Source organism: Capra hircus, chromosome 3 (assembly GCF_001704415.2).
Source record: "Capra hircus breed San Clemente chromosome 3, ASM170441v1, whole genome shotgun sequence".
Taxonomy (NCBI): domain Eukaryota; kingdom Metazoa; phylum Chordata; class Mammalia; order Artiodactyla; family Bovidae; genus Capra; species Capra hircus.
The window spans coordinates 10,786,076-10,813,937 of NC_030810.1; the positions used below are offsets into that span (position 1 = coordinate 10,786,076).

The 27,862-nt window shown below is 41.6% G+C and overlaps 1 protein-coding gene across 1 annotated transcript; it reads right to left on the reverse strand.

The window, feature by feature from the left end:
* On the reverse strand, positions 1–27,862 carry CLSPN (claspin). Its single transcript, XM_005678709.3, has 25 exons — positions 27,717–27,862; positions 24,912–25,020; positions 23,932–24,380; positions 23,165–23,326; positions 21,851–21,928; positions 21,451–21,523; positions 20,715–20,823; positions 19,947–20,527; positions 14,791–14,982; positions 12,856–13,097; positions 11,753–11,931; positions 11,579–11,643; positions 10,660–10,859; positions 10,178–10,332; positions 9,159–9,385; positions 8,474–8,585; positions 7,440–7,515; positions 7,114–7,217; positions 4,044–4,208; positions 3,815–3,936; positions 3,440–3,567; positions 2,991–3,093; positions 2,134–2,216; positions 1,714–1,875; positions 1–1,381 (listed from the first exon to the last, which is right to left on the reverse strand). Exons 1-25 carry the CDS (start codon positions 27,738–27,740, stop codon positions 1,271–1,273), a joined length of 4,011 nt encoding a protein of 1,336 aa, XP_005678766.2. The 5' UTR covers positions 27,741–27,862; the 3' UTR covers positions 1–1,270.

The following is a 27,862-nucleotide window of genomic DNA, read 5'->3' on the forward strand; positions in this document are numbered from 1 at the left end:
ACCAAATCTTGCCTTCAAGGCACTGGATTTATTGAAAAACTACATACATAGTAAAACATCTTTATATACATTTTCTCTGTTACAAGATTACAAATATACAAATGCAAATTCCATCAAAGTCAGCATCTTGTACATTAGAAACAACTGCAGAAAACCTATATCCTAATTCCATCAGTTAAGCTGGTATTCCTCAATCGCCAGTTAAAAAAAACCAGCACAGCTCACCCAGCTTCCCAAGTCCAGCTCACGACAGTGAAAGCACAGTGTTCACATGGGACACTTTTCCAAGGAAGCAGTGACGTTTGGTTCCGAGGGAGGAAAAAAATGTCTGTTTAAAATTCTGAGAGCCTCCTGGTGGTTCAGAGAAAACTGGGACTGGTGGCAATCCTCTTAACAACAGTTTGATGAAACTCCTTGATGGTCTCTCAAAATAAGTAATGAAGTTATTACTTCATTGTCCTCTGACTGGTCAGGGCAACATACTCAACCCAGCTGAATGCAATAAATAATGATTATATATAATTCTTCGGTCAGAATGAGAAGGAAGGTCCTTAAGCGACAGTGTTTCAAATCGAAAATTGAAGTCCTAGAAGAGAGGTCTCTGCTACACGGAGTATCTAATGTGGGTGGCCACCGGGTGTAAACTTCTATCTTCATCCTCATACTCCAGAAAATTTGCTCTTTTTGACTTGGGTACCAGTTTGAGTCCTCATTATACAGGAAGCAAAGGTGATCTGGAGATTTGAGACTGTCTTGGGAAGGGCCAGAAAGGAAAACGGAAGGGGCATGACTTATGAAATAGCCCATCTGTTGATCCTTAGCTCCTCTAAGAAGTCTCTCTTTCAATGAGTTCTGGTCACCATCCTGCACATCGTAGGGGTGTGAAGGCATCATCTCAGTTTCAATATTCACTACTTTCTGTAATTTTCTGTCCTGTCACACTTTTTCTTCCTCCAACTACCCCTTTCACCAAAAGGAATCAATCCAGGAAGTTGCTAGGGTAAAATGTCAAATATTTAATGGAGGACACCCAGGTATCCCATAAGTTGCTGTTGTAAACACTACAGAATTGTTAGTGGCCAACCCAGGAAGTAATACTAGGAAAGAGATGTCCAGAGCCACACAGTGGAAAGACCTGGAATCTCCGTCCTCAATCTTAATGCACTGATTGTGAAGGAGGTGGGGATCATCCGCGTGAGCATCAATTCCAGCTTTCAGTGCCAGATACTCTCAGCGGAGTCCCCACAGAGGGGCTGGCGCCCTCATAGTGCTAGCTTTCCAAGTAACGGAAGATGCTTTGCTTCGATTCTGAAGTGCTATCATCTGTTTTGAGGCGCTTAGGTGAAGTGGATGTCATTAAAGATGGACCCCTTCTTCGTACCTACAGAGCAGAGAAAAGAGACAAGAATCAACTCAAGACCTTTGTACAGGCTGTGGTTCACTCATACTTAAGCTTCAATTAGCTCTTAAGCAGCTCATAGTTAAATCATGGATAATTAGGAAAAAAAGAAATTGAAAATTTCCAGGCAAGTCTCACAGCTGATTATACTTACTGGGGGTAGCAATCTCCTTGTACCTTACTGGGAGTGCAAGATTAACACTATAGCATAAATCTTTAAGCCAGAAATACATATATATTTTCAATTCAATTCAATTCACTCATTCATTCACTCTGCTTTGGAGAGTCACCAAATCAGTTCTCAAATTCCCTACCCGAGGCTTAGATGATTCCTTTGCTGCCTCAGCCTTGACAGGAGAAAGTGTATGGAAGACAAAGTTTCTAGAATTTCGGGGAGCACTGGGGTTGAGGTCAGAGAGGGCAGCCAGTTTCTGAAGCATAGCTTTGGGCTGGTTGAGCAGGGAGCCTGTCTTCAGCTGAGGAAAGAAAAGTCATCTGGTATCAAATTCCAAGTTCCAAGAAAGGAGAAGCCAGCTCCTCCCTGCACCCCCCAGGTATGGAGGGGACACACTTCCACCCTGATCAAATACAAAAGAGATAGCAGGCTCCTTTGACATCTACTTCCATTTCCCACAGCCACCTCCCTCCCCTAATGACAGAGCATTCCCTTAACCTAACTGAGGCCTTTTAACATTGCAAATCATGACTTCAGGCAAACAAGGTCCCCAACCAACCTGGCTGTCACTTCCCGGTTTGATGGCTTCAAAAGGATTTCTGAATAAAGACTTTGATTCTTGAATAACCACAGTGTGACTGACTGAAAAGAAAAGACAGAGAGAGGCCTGCTCTGGGCAAAACTGGGTAGAATTACTTTTAAATCTAGACAAACTAACAGGCCCTTAACTAAACTAATAAACGGAGGCCAGAGGAACTCTGATTATTTCATAATCATGATTTGAAAGTATAGTAAATGGTTAAGACAGACAATTCAGCTAAACTTATTGTCTAATTATCAGTAATAATAAGAAAAATCAACAGTGGTAAGACAAATTCCAGCTCTAAAAGGTATGTAATCCTGGGCGACTAAACAAAGAAGCCAGAATTCACTCCTCTGAGCTGCCTTACAGAGCTTCCCAGGTGGCGCTAGTGGTAAAGAACCCGCCTGCCCAGGCAGGAGACAAGAGATGTGGGTTTGATCCCTGCATTGGGAAGATCCTCTGGAGGAGGGTATGGGAACCCACTCCAGTATTCTTGCCTGGAGAATCCCATGGACAGAGGAGCCTGGCAGGCTACAGTCAATGGGGTCACAAAGAGCTAGACACGAATGAAGCAACTTAGCATGCACACATGCACGAGCTGCCTTAGAACATAAAGCAAAACCAGCTATATACACTCTCTACTACAATATCTACTGTCCAATAGAATTAGATTGAAAGAACATTGTCTCTCCCCATCCAAGGGGCCCCTTTAAGATAATATTAGACACAGGTCCATGACTAAGCTGCAACAGCCTCTGAAGGCTGGAGTCACCTCCAAGGTTCCAGCACCAACAATCCAGGGGGACAGCCCCTGTGAAGGGCTAAGAGCTCACCATTCTTCTGCAGAGCTTTGGCTGTAACCTTCTTGGCCAACATCATAAACTGACTGTCTTCCCCAATCTCTTCATCCTCAGCTGCAATTTTCCCCTGCTGTGCCTGAAAATAAAAATCAGACAGCATTAACAGAAGCCCACGCTTCCCCCCAAAGACCCAAAGAATTAGCATAGCCTGGAAGCTAGAGTACTTGGGATAACATTTGTTTTCCTTTTTGCTACCCTCTGTTGCTTCAGACAAATAATTAAAAAAAAAAAAAAGTATTTTGGACAAAAACATGAATACAACTGCCCGTGGTAATCTTTTCAAAGCACAAAAGAAAATTCAAGGATTAAAAGAGACAGCAATACACTGCCCAAGGTTTTGACAACTATCATGACAAGCTGGGTGACTGAGATGACCCTCCTATCTAGGGTTGGAATAGGCGAATCTCTTGCAGGCTTCCTACATGGTCCCGAAGCCACTGCTCTCGTTCAATTCGCTCCTTTCTCCATCTGGCTTCCGTCTCGTCAAGCTGTTCTTCAATCTGATCATCATCAGAGTCTCTGTGGAACAAGTCCATCTGGGAAGCATCATCTAAAGCAAAGAGTTAAGGCTATTAGCATTCTGCAATCCCCACAAGAGAGGGTGTCTGGACAGACACTAGTGAACCCTGTTCATTTACAGAATACTGACACAGCTTTTCCCATCCACTAATGGAAAATAAAGGTCAAGGCCAGGTTCTCCACAACTGTCTGCTATAGTTTTGACCTCCTCTTGCCGGCTTAAATTGGACAAACATGGACCTTGTACCATTTGCTTCTAAAGGCAATGATCAAGATACCTATGTTTTTCCATCGGAATCTCCTCATTCGTCCAGGACCATCGCTGTGCAGGTCCCCATCTGCAAGGTACCTTTCTTGGTACAAACGTAGCTGGCGCTTATCATCATCTAACATTGTTTTCCTACAACAGGAGAAATATGGTGTTCAAAGCCAGGGCCACTCTGGCTGGTTATAGGGCCTGCCTTAAGACGCAGCCCACTGCTCAGAAGGGCTTGTTGGGATACTGACATGTGTATTTTCTTGACTTGACTCTGCAGTTCCTCATCAGAAGGAAGTACTTCATCAATCACATCCTCTTCATATTCATCAAGCTCTTCCCCATCATACTCGTCTTCGCTTCCCACGTCACTCCCTGACACCTCTGCCTCGTCCTCCAGGTATTTCTTTAATCTCCTGGAAAACAATAGTGAAAATTGGAAAATACAACAATGAACATACGCACAGTAATGACAAAAGCAGAACACACAGCTACCTCTAATAACAAGCATAAATTACTAATAATAATACATTTGTATAATACTTAAAAGCCTGTTATTTAATATCTACTTTGTGCCAATAACTGTGCTTTGGGGCATTATTGCATTATCTCAGGGAGGGGGTATTATTATTGTTCCTTTTGATTTACAGTTGAAGGAACTGAAACTCAGAGAGCAAACAACTTACTGATGGCCACACAGCTGGGAGGCAGCAGAGTCTGGATTCAACCTAGGCTCTAAAGCCAGAACTCTCAATCTCCTCTATATATTTGAGACATACCTGTCAGAAGGTTCATACTATTTTGTTTTGCATTTAAGCTTACCAGCTTCAGGAGATAGACTAGAGATAGTATGGTATGGAAAGGTAATAGACTGGGGTCTTCCTGCTGCTGCTGCTGCTAAGTCGCGTCAGTCGTGTCCGACTCTGTGCAACCCCATAGACAGCAGCCCACCAGGCTCCCCCGTCCCTGGGATTCTCCAGGCAAGAACACTGGAGTGGGCTGCCATTTCCTTCTCCAATGCATGAAAGTGGAAAATGAAAGTGAAGTCGCTCAGTCATGTCTGACTCTTCGCAACCCCATGGACTGCAGCCCACCAGGCTCCTCCGTCCATGGGGGTCTTCCTACAGCCTGCCAAATCTTGACCCACAAGTTACAGGTGTGACTGAGGCTCATTTGTTGCTGTTTAGTCACTCAGTTGTGTCCAACTCTTTGTGACCCCATGGACTGCATTGCACCAGGCTTCCCTGTTCTTTACTGTCTCTGGGGGATTGCTCTGACTCATGTCCACTGAGTCAGTGATGTCATCCAACCATCTCATCCTGTCACTCCCTCCTCTTCTTGCCCTCAATCTTTCCCAGTGTCGAGGTCTTTTCCAATGAGTCAGCTGCTCCCCTCAAGTGGCCAAAGTATTGGAGCTTCAGCTTTAGCATCAGTCCTTCCAGTGACTAGGCTCAGTTCAGTCAGTTCAGTTCAGTCACTCAGTCGTGTCTGACTCTTTGCAACCCCATGAATCGCAGCATGCCAGGCCTCCTTGTCCATCACCAACTCTCGGAGTTCACTCAAACTCATGTCCATTGAGTCAGTGATGCCATCCAGCCATCTCATTCTCTGTCGTCCCCTTTTCCTCCTCCCCTCAATCCCTTCCAGCATTAGAGTCTTTTCCAATGAGTCAGCTCTTCGCATGAGGTGGCCAAAGTACTGGAGTTTCAGCTTTAGCATCAGTCCTTCCAAAGAACACCCAGGGCTGATCGCCTTTGGAATGGACTGGTTGGATCTCCTTGCAGTCCAAGGGACTCTCAGGAGTCTTCTCCAATACCACAGTTCAAAAGCATCAATTCTTCGGCGCTCAGCCTTCTTCACAGTCCAACTCTCACATCCATACAGGACCACTGGAAAAACCATAGCCTTGACTAGACAGACCTTAGTTGGCAAAGTAATGTCTCTGCTTTTGAATATGCTGTCTAGGTTGGTCATCACTTTCCTTCCAAGGAGTAAGCATCCTTTAGTTTCAGTTAGTGGTAATCAGAACCACCACAGGTTAGTTTTTCTGACTTCAGGTCATACTGAAAACAAATCTACTGTCACCTTGAGCTCAAATTGCTGTTACCTATGGTCGGGAATGGCAGAAGCTTGATGGCTTTCTGAAAGGTGACTTTTATCAAAGACTTGCATTATTATTTTAAAGCTGAGTTCCTCTAAATCCTAGGGTTCCTGAGGAATTCCTTCAGGGGCTAAAAGCCACCAAGCTCCTCAATCTTCCTATCTAACCCTCTTTGAGCAGCTCAACTTTTAGCTGCCATTCTTCATAAGACTTCATTTGAACAAAGGACACTATAGTTAAATCAGGTTTAAGAACCACTGCCTTAGAAAAAAATCTATAGATGACCCAAAGCTGTATGAGATGGTTAATTTGACAGGTGACAAATTAGAATCCAAAACTGATCTCAGCAGAATGGAATGATGGGCTAAACACAACAAAATAAATCTAATAAGGATCAATATGAAGTCCTATATTTGAAATCTAAAAGTCATCCACATACAATAAAACGTGAAATACCTATTAAAACGGTTTTTATACAATTTTCAATATCATGGAAAAATATTTACAGATATAGTAAGTGGTGAAAAAAGTAAGATGCAAAACTGTATATACAAAAAAAACTTCACAGATCTCAACCGTGTGAAAATATATGCCTATCAAAGGCAACAGTAACCACTATCACCGCTTTCACAAATACTCTGGTGGACATGGATGCCTTATCTTTCTGTATTCTTTTAAATATTCTAAAATACATGGCTTACTTTCATAATCAAAACAACAAAATATTAAAAAAAATAAATGGTGGGTCATTTGCCTGAAACTAGGATGAGGAAGACCTGGAATGCTGGTAATTCAAAGGAAAAAAGACATGGGGAATTTTAATCATCTACTGGATCCTCAGGCTCTCCAGTGACTCAGTTCTTATGCTTATTGGTTACTTTATAAGTAGTAGGCAACCAGAGCAAGGGATGTGGTTGCTCCACCACACAGGGCAGTAGTCAGACCACACCTGAAGATAAAGAGAGAATCCACATATGTGAAGAGTCTGGAAGCAACGTCATGTGAGCAACAGCTGAAGAACTAGGGATGTTTAGTACAGAAATCACTTGAAGAGGATGTGACTGTCTTTGAATACTCAAAAGATATCATGTAAATGGATGTTATTCAATCTGTGTTAACCACAAAAAGCAAAAATAGAACCAGTAAATGTAGGTAAAATGGTGGTGGCAAGCTACCGCTCAACTGTCAGGAGAACTTGAAGGAAGGGCTGTAACACCTACATTTGCCGTTTTGACTTCTCCGACTGCTGCAGGAGGTCTTCCTCATCCTCATCTTCACGGTCTTCCGGGGTCAGATCCTCCTTGTCAGAATCACTGTGCTCATCCTGCAAAATCATACAGTATCACAGGCAAAGCTACACAGCATAAAATGCGTCCTCAGCTAAGACAGGATTCAGAAACTTCTGCCCAAACATTTCAGTCTAGGAAATTGCTTTTGATAACATGCCAAACAGACTTCTCAAGAATTCAAACTACAAAACAAACAAAACTCCCCAGCAGCTATACATGGAGTTCAGTTATGATTACTTTGTTTCCTTCAAACTCACCTCATCACTATCAAACTCATTATCATTTGGGACAAGCCGAAAGTCTCCAAATTCCTCCTCTTCACCTTCTTCTTCCCTAAGATGCAAATCAATAAATCATACACAAGTTGTTGAAAGCCAACTATACGCAGTCAGCCAACTTAGGGACCGAAAATATCTTATAGCCCCAAGAATCTCTTCAAAAACAGGAAACAAGATATCTTGCCTTTCAAAAAAAAAATTTTTTTTTCAAACTGTGATAAAATACATACAACATAAAGTTTGCTATCTTAACCATTTTAAGTGTACAGTTCATTAGTGTTAAGTACATTCACAGTATTATCCAACCAACCTCTAGAACACTTTTCATTTTAAAAAACTAAAACTCTATACCCTTTCAATACCAACTCCTCATTCTTACCGCCGCAGAGCCCCTGGCAACCACCTTCCTACTTCCTGTCTGTATGAATTTGACTACACTAAGACCTCATATAAATCATACAGTATTTGCATATTTGTGAATGGCTCACTTCACTTAGCATAATCTTCTCACAGTTCATCCATGTCTCAGCATGTATCAGAACCTCCTTCCCTTTTAAAGGCTGAATAATATTCCACTATGCATGCATCCACTTGGGATGCTTCCACCTTGTGACTATTATGAATAAGGCTGCTAGGAACATGGGTGTGCAAATATCTACTAAGAAACCGTGTTCTCAGTTCTTTTGTGTATATACCCAAACGTGGAATAACTGCTGGGAGTGAGGAAGTATTTAAAAAATGGGGTTTTGGTTTGTATTTCCTTAATCACTGGTGATGTTGAGAGCTTCCATGTGCTTTTTCTTGCCTTTTTTATCCTGTTCACAATCAACTAAATGAAAGCATTATAATAAATAATTTCACTGTTCAAATATGAGACTCAAACCCATTGCAAGACTCTCAGACAGGATATGAAGCCCCTAAGATGACCATTTACTGCTAAGCCCAGAGAAGCTACCCCTGTACTTTATCGGAAGGTGGAACTTGCCAAATTCCCTCAGATCACTGGGACTCACCGGTCTGTTGGGAAAGAGCCTGAACAAAGAGCGAGTGCTTCTTCCATTGGATCACCCAGGCTGCTCTCCTTCTCCTGCTTATTTAACTCTGATGGATCCAGAGTAGAGACATCTACATTACAACAAAGAAAAAGATTTGTCACCGAGAACTGACAGCTTTATCCTCTTTCCCCAGCCATCTGAAGACATGCCAGCTCAACACAGTTCTAAGGTAAGCTTGCCAAAAAGAGCTCACCATCCACTCATTCAGCAAATCCCTATTTAGTGCTTACTATGTGCCAGGCACCAGGGAGACAGCAGTGAATAAAACAAAGATCCCAGCTCCCAAAGAGCTTACATTCTAGCAGAGGTGTGAGGAGAAAGGGGTGCACAGGTGGAAGTAATAACTTAGCATTTATATGAAGTTTACTCTGCAGCAGACGCCGCTCTAAGCTTTGCACATATTCTAGCCATAAATGACAAGTCATATGGCCAAAGTTAAAGCAGTCTTAAGGTGATACTTCACCATCCTAAAAAAGGAAGAGCTCTAAATGTTAGGAGCTAAGCAGTGAATTCAACCTAGGTTCAAGAATCCACCATGGCTGTTTTCCGTGAACATTTCACCTGAGATTAAGGGACTTCTTCACATGGACACTGACTTACAGTATTTGGGTGGGTGAGCCTTGCTGCTTTGTTGGATAATTACCCTGAGAAGTAAATTTTCCTGAACAAAGATCCAGAAGTTCCTCCATGTTCTCTTTCTTGTCACTCTTCCCAGGCAGAGGCTTTTCAGCCTGAGATGCAAACTTCCCGGTACACAAATCCAACAGTTCATCCATGTTGGCATCCATGGCGTTCTCATCCATACTGGCCAACGGCAACCGAGGCTTCAAATCTTGGTATTGATTCCTGTGGTTTCTAACATTTAAGAACCTACAAGCCCAGTGAAGAGTGTAAGAAATGCTTCAGGAAAAAAAAAAGCAGTGGGGGAAAAGCCTGAACTCATTTCTAAAAGCAAAGTTAGAAGCTGAATTCTGAACCAGAAGATAAGAGTGTCAGATTTTAGCCTGTGATAACCTTAAAAGGGAGGGGGATGTTTATGAAAGAAGGCTATTCAAAAGACAAAGGGTAAAGGCTAATTTGGGGCTTCAGATGGTGCTAGAGTAGGGCCTGGTGTTACGGCCATGTAATGTGCCACAGAGGTGTCAATTCTCAATGCCACCCAAAAATCCTAATGTAGTGGGACAAAAGTCAAAGTGTTAGTCACTCAGTTGTGTCTGACTCTCTGCGATGCCATGGACTGGGGCCCTCCAGGCTCCTCTGTCCATGGAATTCTCCAGGCAAGAATACTAGAGAAGGTTGCCGTTTCTTTCTCCAGGGGATCTTCCCGACCCAGGGATCAAACCCAGGTCTCCCGCACTGCAGGCAGATTCTTTACCACTTGAGCCCCCAGGGATATGGATACAGGGAAATTTTATGACCTTGTAAGAGTTATATAGGTCTCATAAGGTAGAAATTGAAGGATCAGAACGCTAGCAAGGCTATTTACTTTTTATTTTCTAGACAGACTTTGTTCAGACTTGTAGAATATAATACTAATGGTCTGCACACCTCTCTTTCTCAGAAGAGAAAGCACAGATGGAGTGACAGAAGCTCGCTTTATTTTTAAACAAAATTAAGCAGTACCCAGCACAATCCCACCCACAGAAACATAAAGCTACCTACCCATCTGCATCCAACAGTTGGCTCTGAGTGTCATCTTCTAAGCAGAACTGGAAGTCTCCTGCTCCTAGGAAAAGTGTCTTAGGTTCTGGGGAGGCGTTATACAGATCTTGGGAATCCTCTATGGGAAGTGAAGGCTCAGACAGCTTTCCTGAACTCTGGCACCAAAACAAAACCAAACAAAAACAAAACATTTCACAAATGTCATTCACTGTCATGACAACAGAAGCTGCTATTTGTAAAATCTAATCTACTCTCAGGCAATTGCAGTTGGGGAGGACAATGCATAGCCAACGGAAGCATAAAAAAAAAACATCCTCAAGAAAGAACGAACTCTGGATGAGGCTTGTTTTTAATACACAAAGGGGGTGGATTTTTAAAACTGAACATACATAATGTGGTGGGAGTTTTTGGCTTGGACACACTTTATTTAGCAATGCGGGAAGCAAAAGGGGGAGGAGATTAGAAAACCATTACCATCTCACCTTAGAGGCTGAACTGACCAAACTGGCTCGAAATAGCCCTGGGGAAGGAGATCTGAATCCTCCTGCTGTAGGGAAAAGACTGGTCCCACGGCCTGTTTGTCTGTTACAAGGCTGATAGGATGGAAGTGTGGAGCCTATCAGCTCAAAGCTGCTATTGTGGCTGCTCTCCTTTGTCAGTAATGAGCATGAATCATCTTCATCTAAAGAAAGACAATTTTTAAGTGCATGATTCCCAGAAATAAGTCAGATTTGTTTAGGAAAAAGAGTTGAGAATGAAACTGTCTGGTAAGATCCACTGGTAAACCTCTCAAGTTCCATGTTCCAAAACATTACATTAAAGGTCAATTATGGTACTAAGATAGCATCACACAATCAGGGTTTATCACTCTGAGCTAAGTGACACCTCAAAGTTCCTATCTTTCTCTCACCTTCCCTAATGCCTATGATTACCCTTTCCATTATCTAATTACTTATACATCTTCCTTTGATCTACATGGATAGAAAAGTTTCATGTTTCACTCAATCAACACATATTCACTAACAACCTATTAAATGCTCAGGGTCAACTGGAAAGAAGCTGCATGTAAGATTTCAAAAACTGGACCAAGAAAAATATTGGGGATTTTTTGTTTGTTTATTGGCTGCACCATGCAACTTGTGAGATCTTAGTTCCCCAACCAGGAATTGAACCTGGGCCCTCAACAGTGAAAGCATGGAGTCCTTACCACTGGACCACAAGGGAATTCCCAAGAAAAACAATATAGTTCATAAATTCCTATCACTGTCACAGGTAAGACTGGGAAAAGTTAACCAAGGTTCAGAAAAATGGAACCTTAAGGAATTGTAGTCCTTAAATGTTAAAGCTGGAGGATCAGAGAAAAATCAAGTGTCAAGTTCTACATTAAGAGTCACTACTTACCTAATTTGCTAGGTCTTTTGCCTGAGTTTTCATCTATTTCTGATTTTTCTTCACTAGGAGAGTAACTACAAAATAAGTAGGTAAATTGAATATCTGTTTCTACTTCTTCAAAGAGGGGCAAATTCCCTGGTATTTACCAGGGAATCTTATCTTTCCTTAGAGAGAATTACTTACCCCATCTTGGAAGAGCTGTCCTTGAATAGAAGGAAGGTAGAATCAGATGAGAGAGGCTTGGGGACAGAGAGGCCAACTGACTTGCCAATTTCACCACTGCCATCATCATTGTTTTCTTTATCCATTTCTTTCTCATCTTTGGTTTCTATTTCTTCACCACCGAGAAGGAATTCTGCAGTCTTTACCAATCACGCCACCCAAAAACAAAATAGTACAAGTCAAAAATTTTTAAAGCAAACATACTAGCCTGAAATCTGGCTGCTTAGTTACAGGTCACGTCTTAAATCTGAACAGGTAAACCCGAAGGAAGCTCAGTCCAGCCACCATCATTAATACAACTTATTCGTTGTAGACACTTCTAGAGCTCTTTTACACTTTGTTACTTTACCTTTTACCCTTTCAAAACTGCTACAAGATTCTGAATGAACTGGATTATCATTTAACTGAGTCAATGAGATACTGCATGATTAGCCTGAGATTGCAGGACAACTCCTGGCCTTCAACCAGACTGTGACACCCTGCTCGGTTCAGCCACGGCTTTCCTCTTCCTTTACCCAGGGCCAAACATTAACCAGCTCTTTCAAATGACTCCACTGTTCAAACAAGGACACTCTTCTTTTCCCTAATACCAAAAATCCTATCATCACCTGTCTTCTCTAGGTGGAAAACAATACCTTAGAATGAAGGCAAGAGGCCCACCTACAAATACCTTCTTCAACAATTAACTTGGGAAGGTCTTGGCCTGAGAATTTATTCCAGACCTCAACCTGGCCAAGGTTAAAAGTGCTTTTTTTTTTCCTAAATAGAGAAATCTAAATGAACAACAAAGATAAAAGTCTTTAATAGAAAGCCATTTCGATATCAGCATTATAGTACAATATGTAAACCAACAGGTAGAAGCCAGGGCATGACTGTGAACTGCAGGTGTTCCATGAGGGTGAAAGGACTGACAGCACTAAGACTTAGCACATGAGCTACCTTCATCTCTGACCCTGAAATCTCTTCTACAGTCGAAAATGCTCATCATCCTCTTACTCAGATCTGATTTTCTCTTTCCCGTATTCATCGTGACCTAGTAACAAAACCACGTAATTGCCAGCAACCTCCTCATTGCCTTCTTCCTCCTCTCTCTCTTCTTTCTCCTCTTCTTCCTCCAAGGCTTCTTCTCCCTCCTCTTCTCCATCTTCCTCAGACTCATCTGTCATTTCTTCCTCCTCCTCCTCCTCTTCCTCAAATCCATCCTCATTATCTAACTTGAGTAATGCTTGGCGTTTCTGACGCTCCTCCAACCTTCGGAGTTTCATTGCTTCTTGAAGTTTAGCTTTCAGCACCTGAAGCTTTTCCCCTGAGCAAACGTACGAAGAGATGTTTTAGATGCAATGACCGACTACACACAACAACACAAGCGTCCATTTCAGGCAACTCCAGAAGTGTTCTAGGCACATCACAAAAGGAAAATCAGAGACCTTCGTATTTTAGGCTTTTGTTATCTTAACAAAGGGGGAATATTAGGAATTGAGTGTAGGAGATAACTCCCATAATTGGGATATTACAGATATTATAAAACTATTATTTAAAAAAGCAAAAAAAAAAAAAAGAGGAACGGGGGCAAGTGGACCTTCAAAAATCTCTGGTTCAGAAGCCATGAAGGAAAATATTGATAACTGTACCCACATTGAAGAAAAAGAGAAACAACTCAAGAGTAAATATAAGCAAAAGATATCAACTGGTATTAAAAATAATGCTTAACCTCACTTCTTACTAGCAATACAAATCAAAATAATGATACCATTTTTTATATATTTGGCAAACATTTGTTATATCCATTATTAACAGGAAGAAACAGGAACTCTAACACACTGTCATTCAGAGTGAAAATTGGTACAACTTATTTTGATGGAAAATGTGACTAGGACTCAGTGATTCCACTGTAAGGAATTTTGCATCAGCATTTACTAACATATACGTGATATTAGGATGCAATATTGTGTGAAATACTAAAACGGAAACAAACATGATGTCCCTTAACAGAAGTATGCTTAAACAAACTGTGTTATACCTGTACAATGGAATATCACGTGATGTTAAAAAAAAACCTCAAAAGCAATATGTATATCTGAACTCTTGAGTTAGATGGTCTGGATTAGGCTACTAATTCTCTTACTTACTAGTTATATAAATTTAAGCAAGTTGTTTAAATGCTGTTTATCAGTTTCCTCACATATAAAATAAGGACGCTGACGTTATTTACTGTAAAGCACCTAGAGCCGCGTCTGGCAGAGAGGAAGTGTTCAATGTCTCTCTCTCACACACTTACACAATAGTAAATGCATATGAATTTTCCTAGGACACACAAGAAATTGCTAAGCTGCCTCTGGGAAGACTAATTTTTTTTTAATTTGTCTTTTAATTGAAGGATAATCGCTTTACAAAATTTTATTGTTTTCTGCCAAACACCAACATGAATCAGCCATAGGTATACATGTGACCCCTCCTTAATTTTTCATTTTATACCTTTTCCTAAGTGTTTAATTTTTTTCTATGTGATAAATTGCTCGTATTTTCAAAGTGGGAGTGGGAACAACAGACCTGTCCCTAATACAGATTACAAAGCAGATTGTCTGATGTATGACTGCATTATTATTTTATCTTTCAAACAGACATGTACCTGCATGCAAAACCTTTAAAGGGCCATACAACATGGTTACAGAAGATGTCTCTGACAGAAAAATCTTTTTGTTTACTCCAGAAATTTTGTTTACTGCAGAAATTTGTTGTTTATTCCATTTATTTTCTACAATGGGTATTTTTTTAAACAATAAGACAAAAACTATTTTAAGAAATAAAGTCATCTTACCCACCTCATACAACTAGGCCATATCCAATCTCCAGAGTCTCCAGGGAAAAAGATTCTATAATGTCTCACTATAGGGTCTTCAGCAGCCATAAAGACCGGCCTGAGTTCAAGAGTCAGGCACCCCATCCCACTCATGGCCAGTAAAAACATACAAATAAAACAGCTCCATGAACTCACATACCTGGTTTTGTGTGGCTTGCCCCATCCAGCTTCTCAGCTGCCAAAGTCACGGGCACCACGTCTGCCTTGAGCTCTTCCTTCCCATCAGTGCCCACATCTTTCACTATGATGTTCACGTTCACCTTCTGACCAGCCCTGGGTTTGGCTGCTGGATTAGCATGCTTCCAGAAACGCTGCTTCAAGGCTTCCAGTTCTAAACCAAGCACCAACCAGTATGTCAGTTTGCCTTTTGGAGTCCAGTTAAGAAATACAAGCTAGGTTCAACAAACTTGTAAGGAAAAAAAAGTACAGAGAGACACCAAAAACTCCTTTGCTACCAACACCTGTGTTCAATTCATGTAACTTAACCCAAACTAAAGGACTTACTGTAACTGTTCTTCCTCAATGAGTTCCTTAAAACTCCTTTTAGGGTAGATATTTACAACTGAAGTTTCTAAATATGTGCAATTCTTTTTAAAAAAGCATTAAGCCAGTAGAAAAATACCATACCCCTTAATTATGCAAGGGCTTAATTTGTCACAGGTTTCAGTCTCCTTTTAAAATATTCCCTATTTTGAACATCTCACTGTTTATTAGCATCTCTCTAAATACAAGCAAAGTCTACTTTAAAAATGGAAAAAGAGGGAATTCCCAGTAAGCCAGTGGTTAAGACTCTGAGCTTTCATTGCTGAGGGCCCAGGTTCAATCCCTGGGTGGGGGGAACTAAGATCCCAAAGCCATGTGGTGTGGCCAAAAAAAGGAAAATAATAATCAATGCAATTAGGGATGTAACTTGGTGGCAGGGCTGGAAGCTTCTTCATGAAACTTTCACACGGATATAAATCAGTACACTGAGAAAGGAAATCCCATTGAGAGGTGGTGCCTGGGCTTCCCTGGTGGCTCAGATGGTAAAGAATCCAACTGCAGTGTGGGAGCCCTGGGTTCGATCCCTGGGTTGGGAAGATCTGGAGAAGGGAATGGCTACCCACTCCAATATTTTTGCCTGGAGAATTCCATGGACCAAGGAGCCTGGTGGGCTACAGTTCATGTGGGTGTAAAGAATCAGACACGACTGAGCGACTTTTCCCACACATCAACTTATATACAAGTAGGAACACACACAGGTAGTGAGTGCAGTGGTCTAACTGCAATATGGCCTTTCCCTTTCCCCACCGCTTTTGCTCAGAACTTTCTTTTCATTCTCCCTCAGCCAGCTGTCACCTGGTACTATCCCCTACTCACTGTATAACAAGCCAATCATACCATAATGGGATCTGTTGTAAGAGAGCTGACAGTTATAAACAGAAAAGAAAGGAAAAGAAGAACAGTTTCTTTGGGTTCGGGCTATTCTCATACGCCTTCTCTTCCATGATAATGTGTCCAGGGTACTCCAAGTTTGGTTCTTTTTCCTAAAATTCACTCAACTCATACTTTGGTAGTTTTGTGGTTAGCATCCGGATGTGGTTTCTCCCTCCCTAAAGGGTCTTAGTAGAAAAAGAGAACTGGAAAGAAACCTTTTTTAATGAGTCCCTGACATTATTTACTGGGCATCCCAAGTGGCACAGTGGTAAAGAATCCACCTGTAATGGAGGAGATGCAGAAGTGGGTTCAACCCCTGCGTCAGGAAGATCCCCTGGATAAATGAAATGGCAACCCACTCCAGGACTCTTGCCTGGGAAATTCCATGGACAGAGGAGCCTGGTGGGCTACAGTCCGTAGGGTCACAAAGAGTCAGACATGACTTAGTGACTAAACAACAACAACATCATTTATTTAGTTGCAAAAATCCGACTCCAAAGGGATGGCATGTTTACACTGCAAACCAAAGAGTAGGGAGAGAAGCTATAAGTCTGCATCCCATTTCTTATTAGTTCAGTAAGTTGGAAACAGCAGGCAGTGGCAGTGGGAAGGGAACAGAAGTAGGAAGGTCATCACTGGAGCCAAGAGAATAAAACAAACGGAAGGGGAGGAAGATTACTCAGGACCTAAAATAAGAGTGAGGCAGGAGTAGCTTTCATTCTTCTGGAGAAAGCCAGGTTCCTCAAAACTCTTCATCCCCCAACCCACTGGAGCACCCACTTCCCTTGTCCTTTGCTATGCAACTCTACCACCACCCTCCTCATCACAGAGCCCCTGTTCAAGCTCCTCTACCTCCTTCAGTCTTCTCCCAGCTTTCATCTCCTCTTTAAGTGAAACATCTCCGCTCCAGCTCATGTCTCCACCTAAAAGCCCTGCACCCTCTGGCCTCTGGTCACCAACCACCTTGCAATCTTCACTTCAGCTAACCAGAGCATCCTCTGCTTTCTCTTGTCTCTGTGTCTTTTGCAGGTCTGTCCCCTTCACCAAAAAGCCCTCTCTCACCTCTCTGCTTTGTATCTCCTACTCAGACTTTGGGACTCAGCTCAGGTATCAACTCCTTCTAGAAACTTCCCTGACTCCATGTGAGGAACTCTTTCTAGGCTCAAAGTATGCATAGCACTTAATATCCAATTTTCCTGCCTCTAACTCCTACTAGATTTAAAATTCCTTGAGAGCAGGGACTACATCTTACTGGTACATACAGCAAGCAACACCAAACACCATGCTAAGTAAAAGTGAATGAATGCTGACCCTAACTTCATATATATTATGAAACAGAGTGATCTGGAAACCCAACATTCATGTCAAATATTAGTTCTGAAGGAAAACATATCCTGAGTTAAAACTAAGTGCCTATTATGAGCCAGGCATTGTGCTGGCTCCCTGTATATGCAATTGCAATGTTGGAAAAATTACCCAATCTCTCCAAACTTCATTTTCTTCATTTGCAAAGTAATACCTGGGGTTATGAGAATTAAAGATAACTACTAAAAAAAATAAAAATCAATCAGTATCTAATACATTCAGTTCAGTTCAGTCGCTCAGTCGTGTTTGACTCTTTGCGACCCCATGAATCGCAGCACACCAGGCCTCCCTGTCCATCACCAACTCCGGAGTTTACCCAAACTAATGTCCATCGAGTCGGTGATGCCATCCAGCCATCTCATCCTCTGTCGTCCCCTTCTCCTCCTGCCCCCAATCCCTCCCAGCATCAGGGTCTTTTCCAGTGAGTCAACTCTTCGCATCAGGTGGCCAAAGTATTGGAGTTTCAGCTTTAGCATCAGTCCTTCCAATGAATACCCAGGGCTGATCTCCTTTAGAATGGCCTGGTTGGATCTCCTTGCAGTCCAAGGCACTCTCAAGAGTCTTCTCCAACACCACAGTTCAAAAGCATCAATTCTTTGGCGCTCAGCTTTCTTCACACTCCAACTCTCACATCCATACATGACCACTGGAAAAACCATAGCCTTGACTAGACGGACCTTTGTTGGCAAAGTAATGTCTCTGCTTTTGAATATGCTATCTAGGTTGGTCATAACTTTCCTTCCAAGGAGAAAGTGTCTTTTAATTTCATGGCTGCAATCACCATTGGCAGTGATTTTGGAGCCCCCCAAAATAAAGTCTGACACTGCTTCCACAGTTGCAAAAAGGAGGTTTCTTCCCTTTCCTGTTTCTCAGTCTGAGATGATAAAGAAAACTTCTACTCCCATGTAACAAAATTACATAGTGTCTAGTATAAGTTTCTTTCTCATGTTAGTCTGAGGCTATTTAGATAACATCTAGTCCTACACAACAAAACTTTCTCTCCCTGCTCTGGGCACCAGCTTATTCCCAGGCTTCTTTGCTAATAGAGCTATGCTAGTTCTATTACACAGCTCTTCCATCCCACCACCTGCTCTGGTTAAACTGACTTACACGTCCTCCCAATATGTACCACATAGAGCTCTTTCTGTCCCTCCCAAGAACATCCTTCTCTCCACTTCCACAAAATCCACCCATTCAATCAATGACTTAACTGATACTGTGGCTGACCTAGCACCTGCCAACCATATGCTATTTAACGAAGCAGCATCTCGATGTAAATAATTTCACTAATAATAAAAAGAACAGCTACCATTCGAGTGTTTCTTTATGCTTTCCATTTGTATGCATTATTAACAGATTTACTATAGTGCTGCACTGTGAACCAGAAGTGTTATTTCATTTTTTTTAAAGTTGCCTTGGAGAGGTCAAATAGCATACTCAAGTTTAAACAGTGAGTAATGTCCAGATTCAAATTCTGATCTTGCTACCAAGCCTAAGCTCTTAATTATCAAATGACACTGCCTTGAAGTAGAGGAGGGAAACCCAATTTTACCTACAAATCAGGAAATCTACCCAAAGTAGGGAATATTTCTGGCCGCACCACGCAGCATGCGGGATTTTAGTTCCCTGAGTAGGAATAGAACCCATGCCCCCTGAGGTGGAAGTGTGGAATCTTAAGCACTGGACCTCCAGGTAAGTCCCTTGGGCTCTCTCTTGAAGAATCATTCATTCACTCCTTAATTCACTCAGTAAACATGGCTGCCCAACGTGTCATCGACTATGGAAGCACAGGGGATAGAGGAGGAACAAGCCAGAAGATCCTCACTGAAGTATGAAGGGGAAGAAAGTGAACAATTACATATGATTATTCTTCAAGCCTTCCTTTAACCACCTATTGTAAGAAACATCCCTTCTCTGAACTTCCATGCTTTATTCTAAATATTTTTTTCAGCAAAGAATACACTACCTTTTTTCCCATGTTAATTTTTTCCAATTATTAGTGACACATGTTCCTGATAGAAGATGCCACTTTCCTGTATTACTGCTATTTGCCTACTTATCTCCCCTGCTAGAGTCTAAGCAGCTTAAGCGTAGGATAAATGTCAGATTTCTCAAGTATGCCCTACAGCATCTTACATGAAGTGGGTAGTTTAATATTTGTTGAATAAGTGAAAAAAAAAAGAAAAGAAATTCAGTTTTGCAGGCAATTTGCTGATGTTTCTAACTGTGAAAAACTGAATTGAATAATGCTTTTATCAATGTCATACCACAAAACAGCAATGTACCCTCCTCTGTACATTAACTAGCAACAGGTTTCCCTTCTAAACGAGGTTCAGAATGTCCTGATACCTTGCCAAATGTACACAATGATTTTTATCCATATCCGGTACATCAGTATTAAGACCACGTGTGGTTGTTTGTTTCCCCTGTGCTCCCTGTCCTCCACACTGGCAAATAACAGAAGCTGCCAGAACAAATCATTCTAGAGAAGCTCCCCACAATTCAAAGAATTACCTCTGTTGGTTTCAGCTTCTTCAAGTATCACAAAGGAATCTCTGTCAGCACCCAGCTGAGGTTTACCGAAAACATCTACTCCCAGTTGCTTAAGTCTATCCACAGTGAACCTCCTTGCTTTTTCAGGTGGCACCACTGCTGTTGATTCATTTTGCTGGCTGGGCTCTTCCACCTTCTCATCTGCTGCTTCTGTTTTTCTCAGGCCTTTTTCTTCCTCGAGGGCATGAGGTTCAGGTGCCACAAGCCCTTCAGTCTGATGCTCTTCACTGTCCTTGTTCCCCAGGACACTGCATTCTCGACGTGCCACCGAGACGCCCCCAGGTGAAGGTCTAGCATCACTTTGCTCCTGTTTCTCGGGAACTTCTAGCTCTTCGCTTCCTGTCAAATCTTTCCCGCAAGGCTCATCGGATCCAGCAGTGATCTGGGGCTCCTTTGAAACTGCAGGAAGCGCATTAATTTCCGCTGCACATCCTGCACCTGTTGTCTGCGCAGAGTCTTTGCTGTGGTGGTCGCCATTCATCTCAGTCGTGTTTTCAGTGACTATGGTTTCTTTGTGATGGCTTGCCTGATACTTAGTGGACCTAGAGAAGAGAAAACAAGCTAGAGTTAAACATTCTCCTAAATGAGAAACATTCCCAACCCTTTGCATATAATGAATTGGTTAGATCAGTTTTACAGGACCGAGGAATCTGAACTTTTTACACCAGGCGTTTGCCTCAAAACTGAATGTTTATGAAAATTATAATCATAAGGAAAGAAGGTTCTTACTTCAGGAGCGCCATGGCATTTCCCTGGCAAGTGGGCCGGGGTTTACGTTTGAAGAACTCATGAACGGTTTTATTCTTAGGCATGTGATATGGAAGATTAAGTGCAGACTCTATAAAATGGAACAGAACAAGCAAATGCATATACTATATAGTCTGAAATGTTGCTTTACATTCACTTAATTAAACAGTACAACCAAAGCCATCACCAGAAATAGAAAACAATCCTGCCTTTAACATAAAATAGGATCTAAATACAAAAGAATTCCATAAAGACCAGTGGCTTTTAAAACTAGCTGTGAAATCAACTGATCCAAGAAGTTTTTTAAAAATACAAATTCTTGAACCCCATTTCAAGTCTATTGAGTCAGAATTTCCGTGGGCCTAAGAATTTATAAATTTGGTTTGTAAAAGAGATCCTGATGCAACCAGACTATAGACAACCCTTTAAAATATTCCCTCCCAGGACTTCCCTGGTGGTCCATTGGTTAAAACTCTGCACTGCTAAAGCAGGGGGCTTGGGTCTGATTCCTGGTTGAGGAACTAAGATCCCACGTGCTACATGGCCAAAACATTTTTTTAAAGTTTTAAATAAATTTTTAAAATGAAAAATTCCCTTCTTACCACCACTAGTTCTGGAAATTTTCTTAGTTTATATTAATGTTTCAGAGGCTTTAGAACAAAGGCCATTCATCAAGATCAATTCTAAGCTTCAATGTTTACCGTATAGGTTTCTTTACCTCGAATAAGGCGCTGAGTCTCACTATGCAATTTTTTTAATGCTTCCTTACTTAACTTGGCTGCCTTTCTTTCCTTAAAGAAAACAAAAAGTGAGACTACATTAATGCTTTTACCAAGAAAGACAGACATCCCTTAAGAGTCTGCTCTTCCCAAGAAAAGATAGAGAAGAAACAATCATCTCTAATAAACTCAATACAATATACACTTCAAGAGCTCACTTATTTGCAAGTCTCTTAAAACTGATTCAACCTAATTCATATCTGTGTTCCTACTATGTACAAAGCAATATCCTGGGAATCAGGAAAATACAACAGACACAATATAATTCCTGAGAAATCCACAATCTCCTGGGAAAAGAGCTCAGCATGACAAATATTAATATATAGGGCTCTACCTCACCTTCCTCGTGGTGCCTTTTGACAACTCAGTTTCTTCTTCAAATGAATAGACCCCACTCTCCAAAGACAGTTCTTTTTTCTAAAAAAGAAGGTTGCAAATGGATTAAGAGACAAAAATTAAACCGACACAAGAGGATGTGGCTTATGCAAAGACTATTTTTGCACTCCAACATCACATCATGCTACATTAATAATAAATCAATAATTATTAAACACAAAATGTTTGACACACAACATCCTATAATGCCTAGAAAATAAATTAGATGTCTCCAGTGGAGCTCGGGGCCTCATTTCTTACACCTCTGTATTTCCCTAAAGAGGGACAATGACCCCTCAGGGAGCTAAAAAGATAATCTTAGGAAGAACAATTATGCTTTCAAACACTCAGGACAAGGAGGCTTTGACTGATGCTTCTCTTTCATAGCCTTCTGGAAACCCTATAGGTTCATTTCCTAGAGGCCATTAAATTATAAAATTTACATCTCTTCCCCTTTTTCACCCGTTTCTTATACAACATAAAGTATCTTATGGGACTTCCCTGGTGGTCTGGTGTTAAGAATCCACCTGCCAACGCAGCTGACATGGGTTTGATCCCTGGTCTGGTGCCACAGAGCAACTAACCCTCGCAGTACAACTACTGAGCCCGTGCTCCAGAGCCCGAGAGCAGCAGCTCCCAAGCCCGCAGCCCTGGAGCCTGTGCCCTGCAACGAGAGAAGCCACCACAATGAGAAGCCACGCACTGCAGCCAGAGGCGCCCGCGGACAGCGCAGTCAGTGAAAATGCACGCGCAGCAACGGAGACCCAGCGCGGCCCACTAAGTAAATGAACCAAAGCACCTTACTTTTTGCCTCAAAAAGTAATGAGAATACTAGTTTGGGATAAATAAGGGATTGGAGGAAGAGCAGAAGTAAAATCAAAGTGAAAACGTGAGAAAGAAGAGCAAAAGATGGAAAAAACTAGGCAGCTGAAAAAGAAGGAAACAAAAAATGAGGTACATTTGAAAGAATAATTTGCTGTTTCCAGGGCAGATTAACGTTTTAGGAAAAGAGAGCTGCTTTTGGTTCTTGGAGGTTGTTTTTGCACTCAGAATATAGCTTTGAGTTGGTCAGGACAATGAAAATACTAGTTTCCAAACAAGTTAGCACGTCTATTACTGTACTGCATGGTTCCAAAATTAACAGCTGAAAAATTTATATCAATTGACATGTGTTTTTCTTCAGTTAAAAAAAAAATTAAGGTTCCATCAGTAAATCAGAGCACAAAGCAAAGGTTTGAAGCCGTGGGCTCACTCTTACTGGAATCATTGTTTACTTGCCTTGTGCTTTTTTACTTTGCTTTTCACAGCCGCCCTTATTGATTCTAATGACTCTTCATCTTCTAATGGAGAGTGATTTTCCTCCTCCAACCCAGTTTCAAAAAGGTCTTTATCCACAAGTAGACAGCCACTGTCATTAAATGGCTGTTTCACATCATCTTCCTGGATAACACATAAGGAAAAAACAAGATGCAATCATTTTAAATCCAGTATTTTACTACATCATACAGCAATTTGCATCAGGACAGAAAAGTTCACATTTCATGAGCAGACAAGTATATGGCATCCTAGAACATTATCACTGGTTCCTTTGTCATCCTTTGAAATCCATGCTGTGATCCGATGCAATCGTCCAAAACTCACTTAATCAATAGTACCTTTGTTTTTGAAAAGTCAATTAACAGTTCATTAAGCAACTAGTTTATAAAATTTGAGGACAGTTCTTCTAGTTAGCAAAGACTTCCAATTGATGGATGCATGAAAATTCCTCCTATGAAAGCTAATTTTCATCAGATCAGAAACAGCAAAGAGTAACTCTGTGTGCTCACAAAGAAAATCAGACATCTATTTTTAGAAATGTCCTATTGTATCCAAAATGGAGAATGAGACCAACAAACAATAGATTTGAAATTACATACCTCATTGCAAAACAATCAACTCAAAGCTATATTCTGAGTACAAAAACAACCTCCAAGAACTAAAAGCAACTCTCTTTTCCTAAAACGTTAATCTGCCCTGGTAACAGCAAATTGTTCTTTCAAATGTACCTCATTTTTTGTTTCCTTCTTTTTCAGCTGCCTAATTTTTTCCATCTTTCGCTCTTCTTTCTCAAGTCTTCGCTTTGATTTAACTTTTGCTTTTCCTCCAATTCCTTCTTTACCACAAATGGGCTTTTTGGAAATCTTTCTGTCAGCTGTAAAGTCCATAGAGTTTTCAGACTGGAGACTCATCACTAAGCAAGGTGTCACTTGGGTTTCAGAATTCTCCTGACATAAAGACTCCTCAATGTCACTTTCATCACTGTCTGCCAGAGTTTTATAGATCCTTCTGGCTTCTCCATTCTTTCCAGCACACAGGTTCTCTTTATCCTCCTCTTCAGCATCGTCATAGGTAGTTTTCTCTGGAGACACATTTGGGTCTTCTCTTTCAGAATCACTCTCTTGCAGCACCTTCCTACTTTTCAATTTCCTGCTGACAAATATCTCTTCATCTGAATCTGGAGGAAACACAGTTTTTTTTTTAGAGGTCTACTGTCATTTGGCCTTTCCCCTAGTCCCACCACTCCTAAAAATCATATCCAATTATCCAAGTGGTATATCACCTTGTGAAATTATGTAACTAAGAACTAATTGTAGCAAAGCAAATCTAAACATACATTTTGAAAAACATTTTCCCTGGAAAAATATCTCTTACTGAGAAATGTAATTATATATATTTACAAAGTGTAAAGCTGTTCTGATCCTTCTGGCAGGTGTTAAAAATCCTTTTATTACAGAATGAATACATTTAACCAGGCAATGTGCTAGCTTTCAGATACTTTATACATTCAATAATATAATAGAAGTGGTTATTTTCAAAAGAGTACATGCACTATTATTTTGCTTTTATAATAAACAGAACAAACAACAAGGTGAGGCATTAATAATTTTAAAAATCAAGAGAATAATTAATCCAGTCCACTTACAACCCACGCTCCCACATTCTATTCCTAAAAATAAAAGTAATAAAAGTACTGACTGTTACAAACCTTGTTCACTCAAGGGCCCAATTGTTTCACAGCTGCCCTGTCCACTGTCTGAAGGACTGTCTGTTTCCTCTTGTGAAATGAGTTTTGAATCATTGATTTCTAGGTGAACCTAGAAAATGAGAATATACTTTGTATTAACCAGCAAGTGACAGAACACTCTAAGTACATAAAGATACATAAATCATCATGGGATCATCAGACTGAAATAAAGGGAAAAAAACAATACAATGGTTTAACAAAAGGATGACATTAAACATTACTGGCTAGAAAAAACAAACTAAAACTCATTGTTCATCTTTGAAGGATATTACAGACGCAACACTTTGAGTTATGGTAAATGAGAATCAAGCATTATTGTGTTTTTCTGTGTGAACTATTTCTCAGTGTATCCACATGACATGTCAAATATCATCACACAGAGGCAATCCAGATATGGGACGCTCTATAGGACAAACTATGTCTCTTCTTTAACAATAAATTGCAAGAATAAAAACAGGGAGGGGGACTTATAAAAAGAGTTAAGATATTTACACATACATACAGAGATACAGCAATACCTGCAATATGCAGGCTTTGTCTTAATCCTAATTCAAACAAACTGAAAGTATATGTAAGAGTCAAAGAAATCTGAACTCTGATCATTTAATATCAAGCACTAGTTCTAAATTTTTTAGGTATGGTAATAATATTATAGTTATCTTTTTTGGAATGCATTTACATTTTAGATATGTATAATGACATATTTGGGGATGAAGTATGTGTGGAAATTTGCTGTCAAGTAATCCAGTAGGGGGGGAAGTGCATGGGGGTGTAAATGAAACAAGACTGGCATGACTTGATAACTGTAGAAGTTAGGTGATGGGTTCATTATAACAGCTTTTCTATGTTTGTTTATGTCTAAAATTCAGCCCCAAACTACCCCCCTCCCATTTTTTAAGTCACAAGTGAAAAATCTAAGGAGAAGGGAGTTAGTTTGATGACTTGACTAGTTAATGATCAAGCTAACCCTAGATGCCAGTTCCCCCACAACCTTGGTGTTCGCAGGACTCTGAATCAACTTATTAATAAGGGGGAAAATACATATGTAATGTAATGGGGCACAAGACCACACTCGAACAGTTTCTGAGACAACTGCTAAGTTGATCTGAATATTTAGTGTAATTATTAAAATAATAAAAAATAATACAAACAGAGGAATCATTGAGGATCATGATGTATGCTGTTGATTCTCCCAACAACTCAAAGCAGTAATAGTACTTGTGGCTATGGAAACTGAGTTTAGACAACCACATGGCTCACTCCAAGGTGATGCTCCTAATCACTCTACTCTAGGCAATTTGGAGCAGAACCAGCAATAATCAGGGCCAGGAACACGGGGAGGTTAGGAGGTCTCAAACACTTAGTAATCAAAAGGATTTTTGTGCAAAATTAAAATTTAAAAAAGCAATGGGTAAATTATGGCCCATGAGGTCAGCTGCCTGCTTTTATAAAGTTTTTTGGAATCTGGGCCAGGCTGAGTCAGGTGAGTAAGGCAGTGTAGTCCAGATACAGGGTTGGATTGTGTCTTCATTTCAGTTTGATATCTTGTTCAAAACCAAATTATGGAATTTTTTTGCATTAATTTTTATTTTTAAAAAACTACATAAAATATTATCTTGAACAACAAAGTCCTACTGTATAGCACAGGGAACTCTGTTTAATATCCTGTGATAAACTATAGTGGAAAAGGATATGAAAAAGAATGTGTATATAAGTGTAACTGAGTCACTTTGCTGTACAGTAGTAATTAACAAAACATGGTAATTCAACTATACTTCAATAAAAAAAGTTTAAAAAATTATCTTGATTACTGAGTATTTTAGCGCCCCGTTAAATTTTGCCCCATACTGTCTCACTCCAGCCCCAGCTCCAAAAAAGAACACAGATTTGGAAAGATGCCTCTATGCCAGTTCCGAGAACGATCAGCGAGTCACCGCCCGGAAGTCTTCCAAGACTGGTACCTTCCCTTCTCGGGACCCAGGGCGATGACTTCAGAGGCCTCTTCCAGACCCAGTTTGGAACTCCCTAAGACTCCCGCCGTCCATTTACAGAGAATTATGCTGCCGCGACTTCCCTGGTGCCTCAGACGGTAAAGCGTCTGCCTACAATACGGGAGACCCGGGTTCAATCCCTGGGTCGGGAAGGTCTCCTGGAGAAGGAAATGGCAACCCACTCCAGTATCTTGCCTGGAAAATCCCAGGGACGGAGGAGTCTGGTGGGCTACAGTCCATGGGGTCGCAAAGAGTCGGACACGACTGAGCGACTTCACTTCCCCTTCCTTATGCTGCCCTGACAGAGGAGCCTGGCGGGTTACGCTCCATGGGGTCGCAGAGTCGGACACGACTGAGCGATTACGCACGCACAGCACCCTAGCGGTCCGGTTCGGCTGGGTCCTTCCTCTTTGGGGGGCGCTGTTGTAGGAAGCGCTCCCGCCACCGGAAACGCGCCAAAGGGGAGGGCGGAGCAGGCTGAGCTGGGGCCAGCGGCCGGCTGAGCGCGACGCAAAGACCGGGTACAACCCGGCCGAGGGACTGAGGCGAGAAGGACCCAGAGCCGGGGCGGACCGCTGGCTCCCGTGCGCGCGGGGCCCGCGGATTTGTCTCCGCGCGAGCACAGAAGCCGAGCCGCCGCGGTGCGGGCCGGGAACTGTAGTCCTCCCGCCTCCGCGACCCGCTCGGCCGGCTCGACCCCTGCTACCTCCCCCGCCCTCAATCCCTCGGCGCCGGGCCCCCGCAGCTACGGATGGAGGCAAGGGCACGAACTCACCTCGGAAACCACTTCACCCGTCATGACCAGGGCCTCCTCAGCGCGCCACTCGGGAGGAAACAGGTCCCCAGTTCCCTTACCGTCGGGACGCAGCCGCTCCCGCCGTCTCCAGTCAGGCAGCGGCGTTCGAGCTTTCGCGCCCAGCC

Coding starts and splice junctions, on each gene's coding strand:
- CLSPN (XM_005678709.3), bottom strand. CDS start 27,740: ATGACGGGTGAAGTGGTTTCCGAG. Junction 21,524..21,850: donor CAAAAGGCACCACGAGGAAG/GTGAGGTAGAGC, acceptor GTTTTCTTTAAG/GAAAGAAAGGCAGCCAAGTT. Junction 4,209..7,113: donor GAGAAGTCAAAACGGCAAAT/GTAGGTGTTACA, acceptor ATTGTTTTCCAG/GAGATTAAAGAAATACCTGG.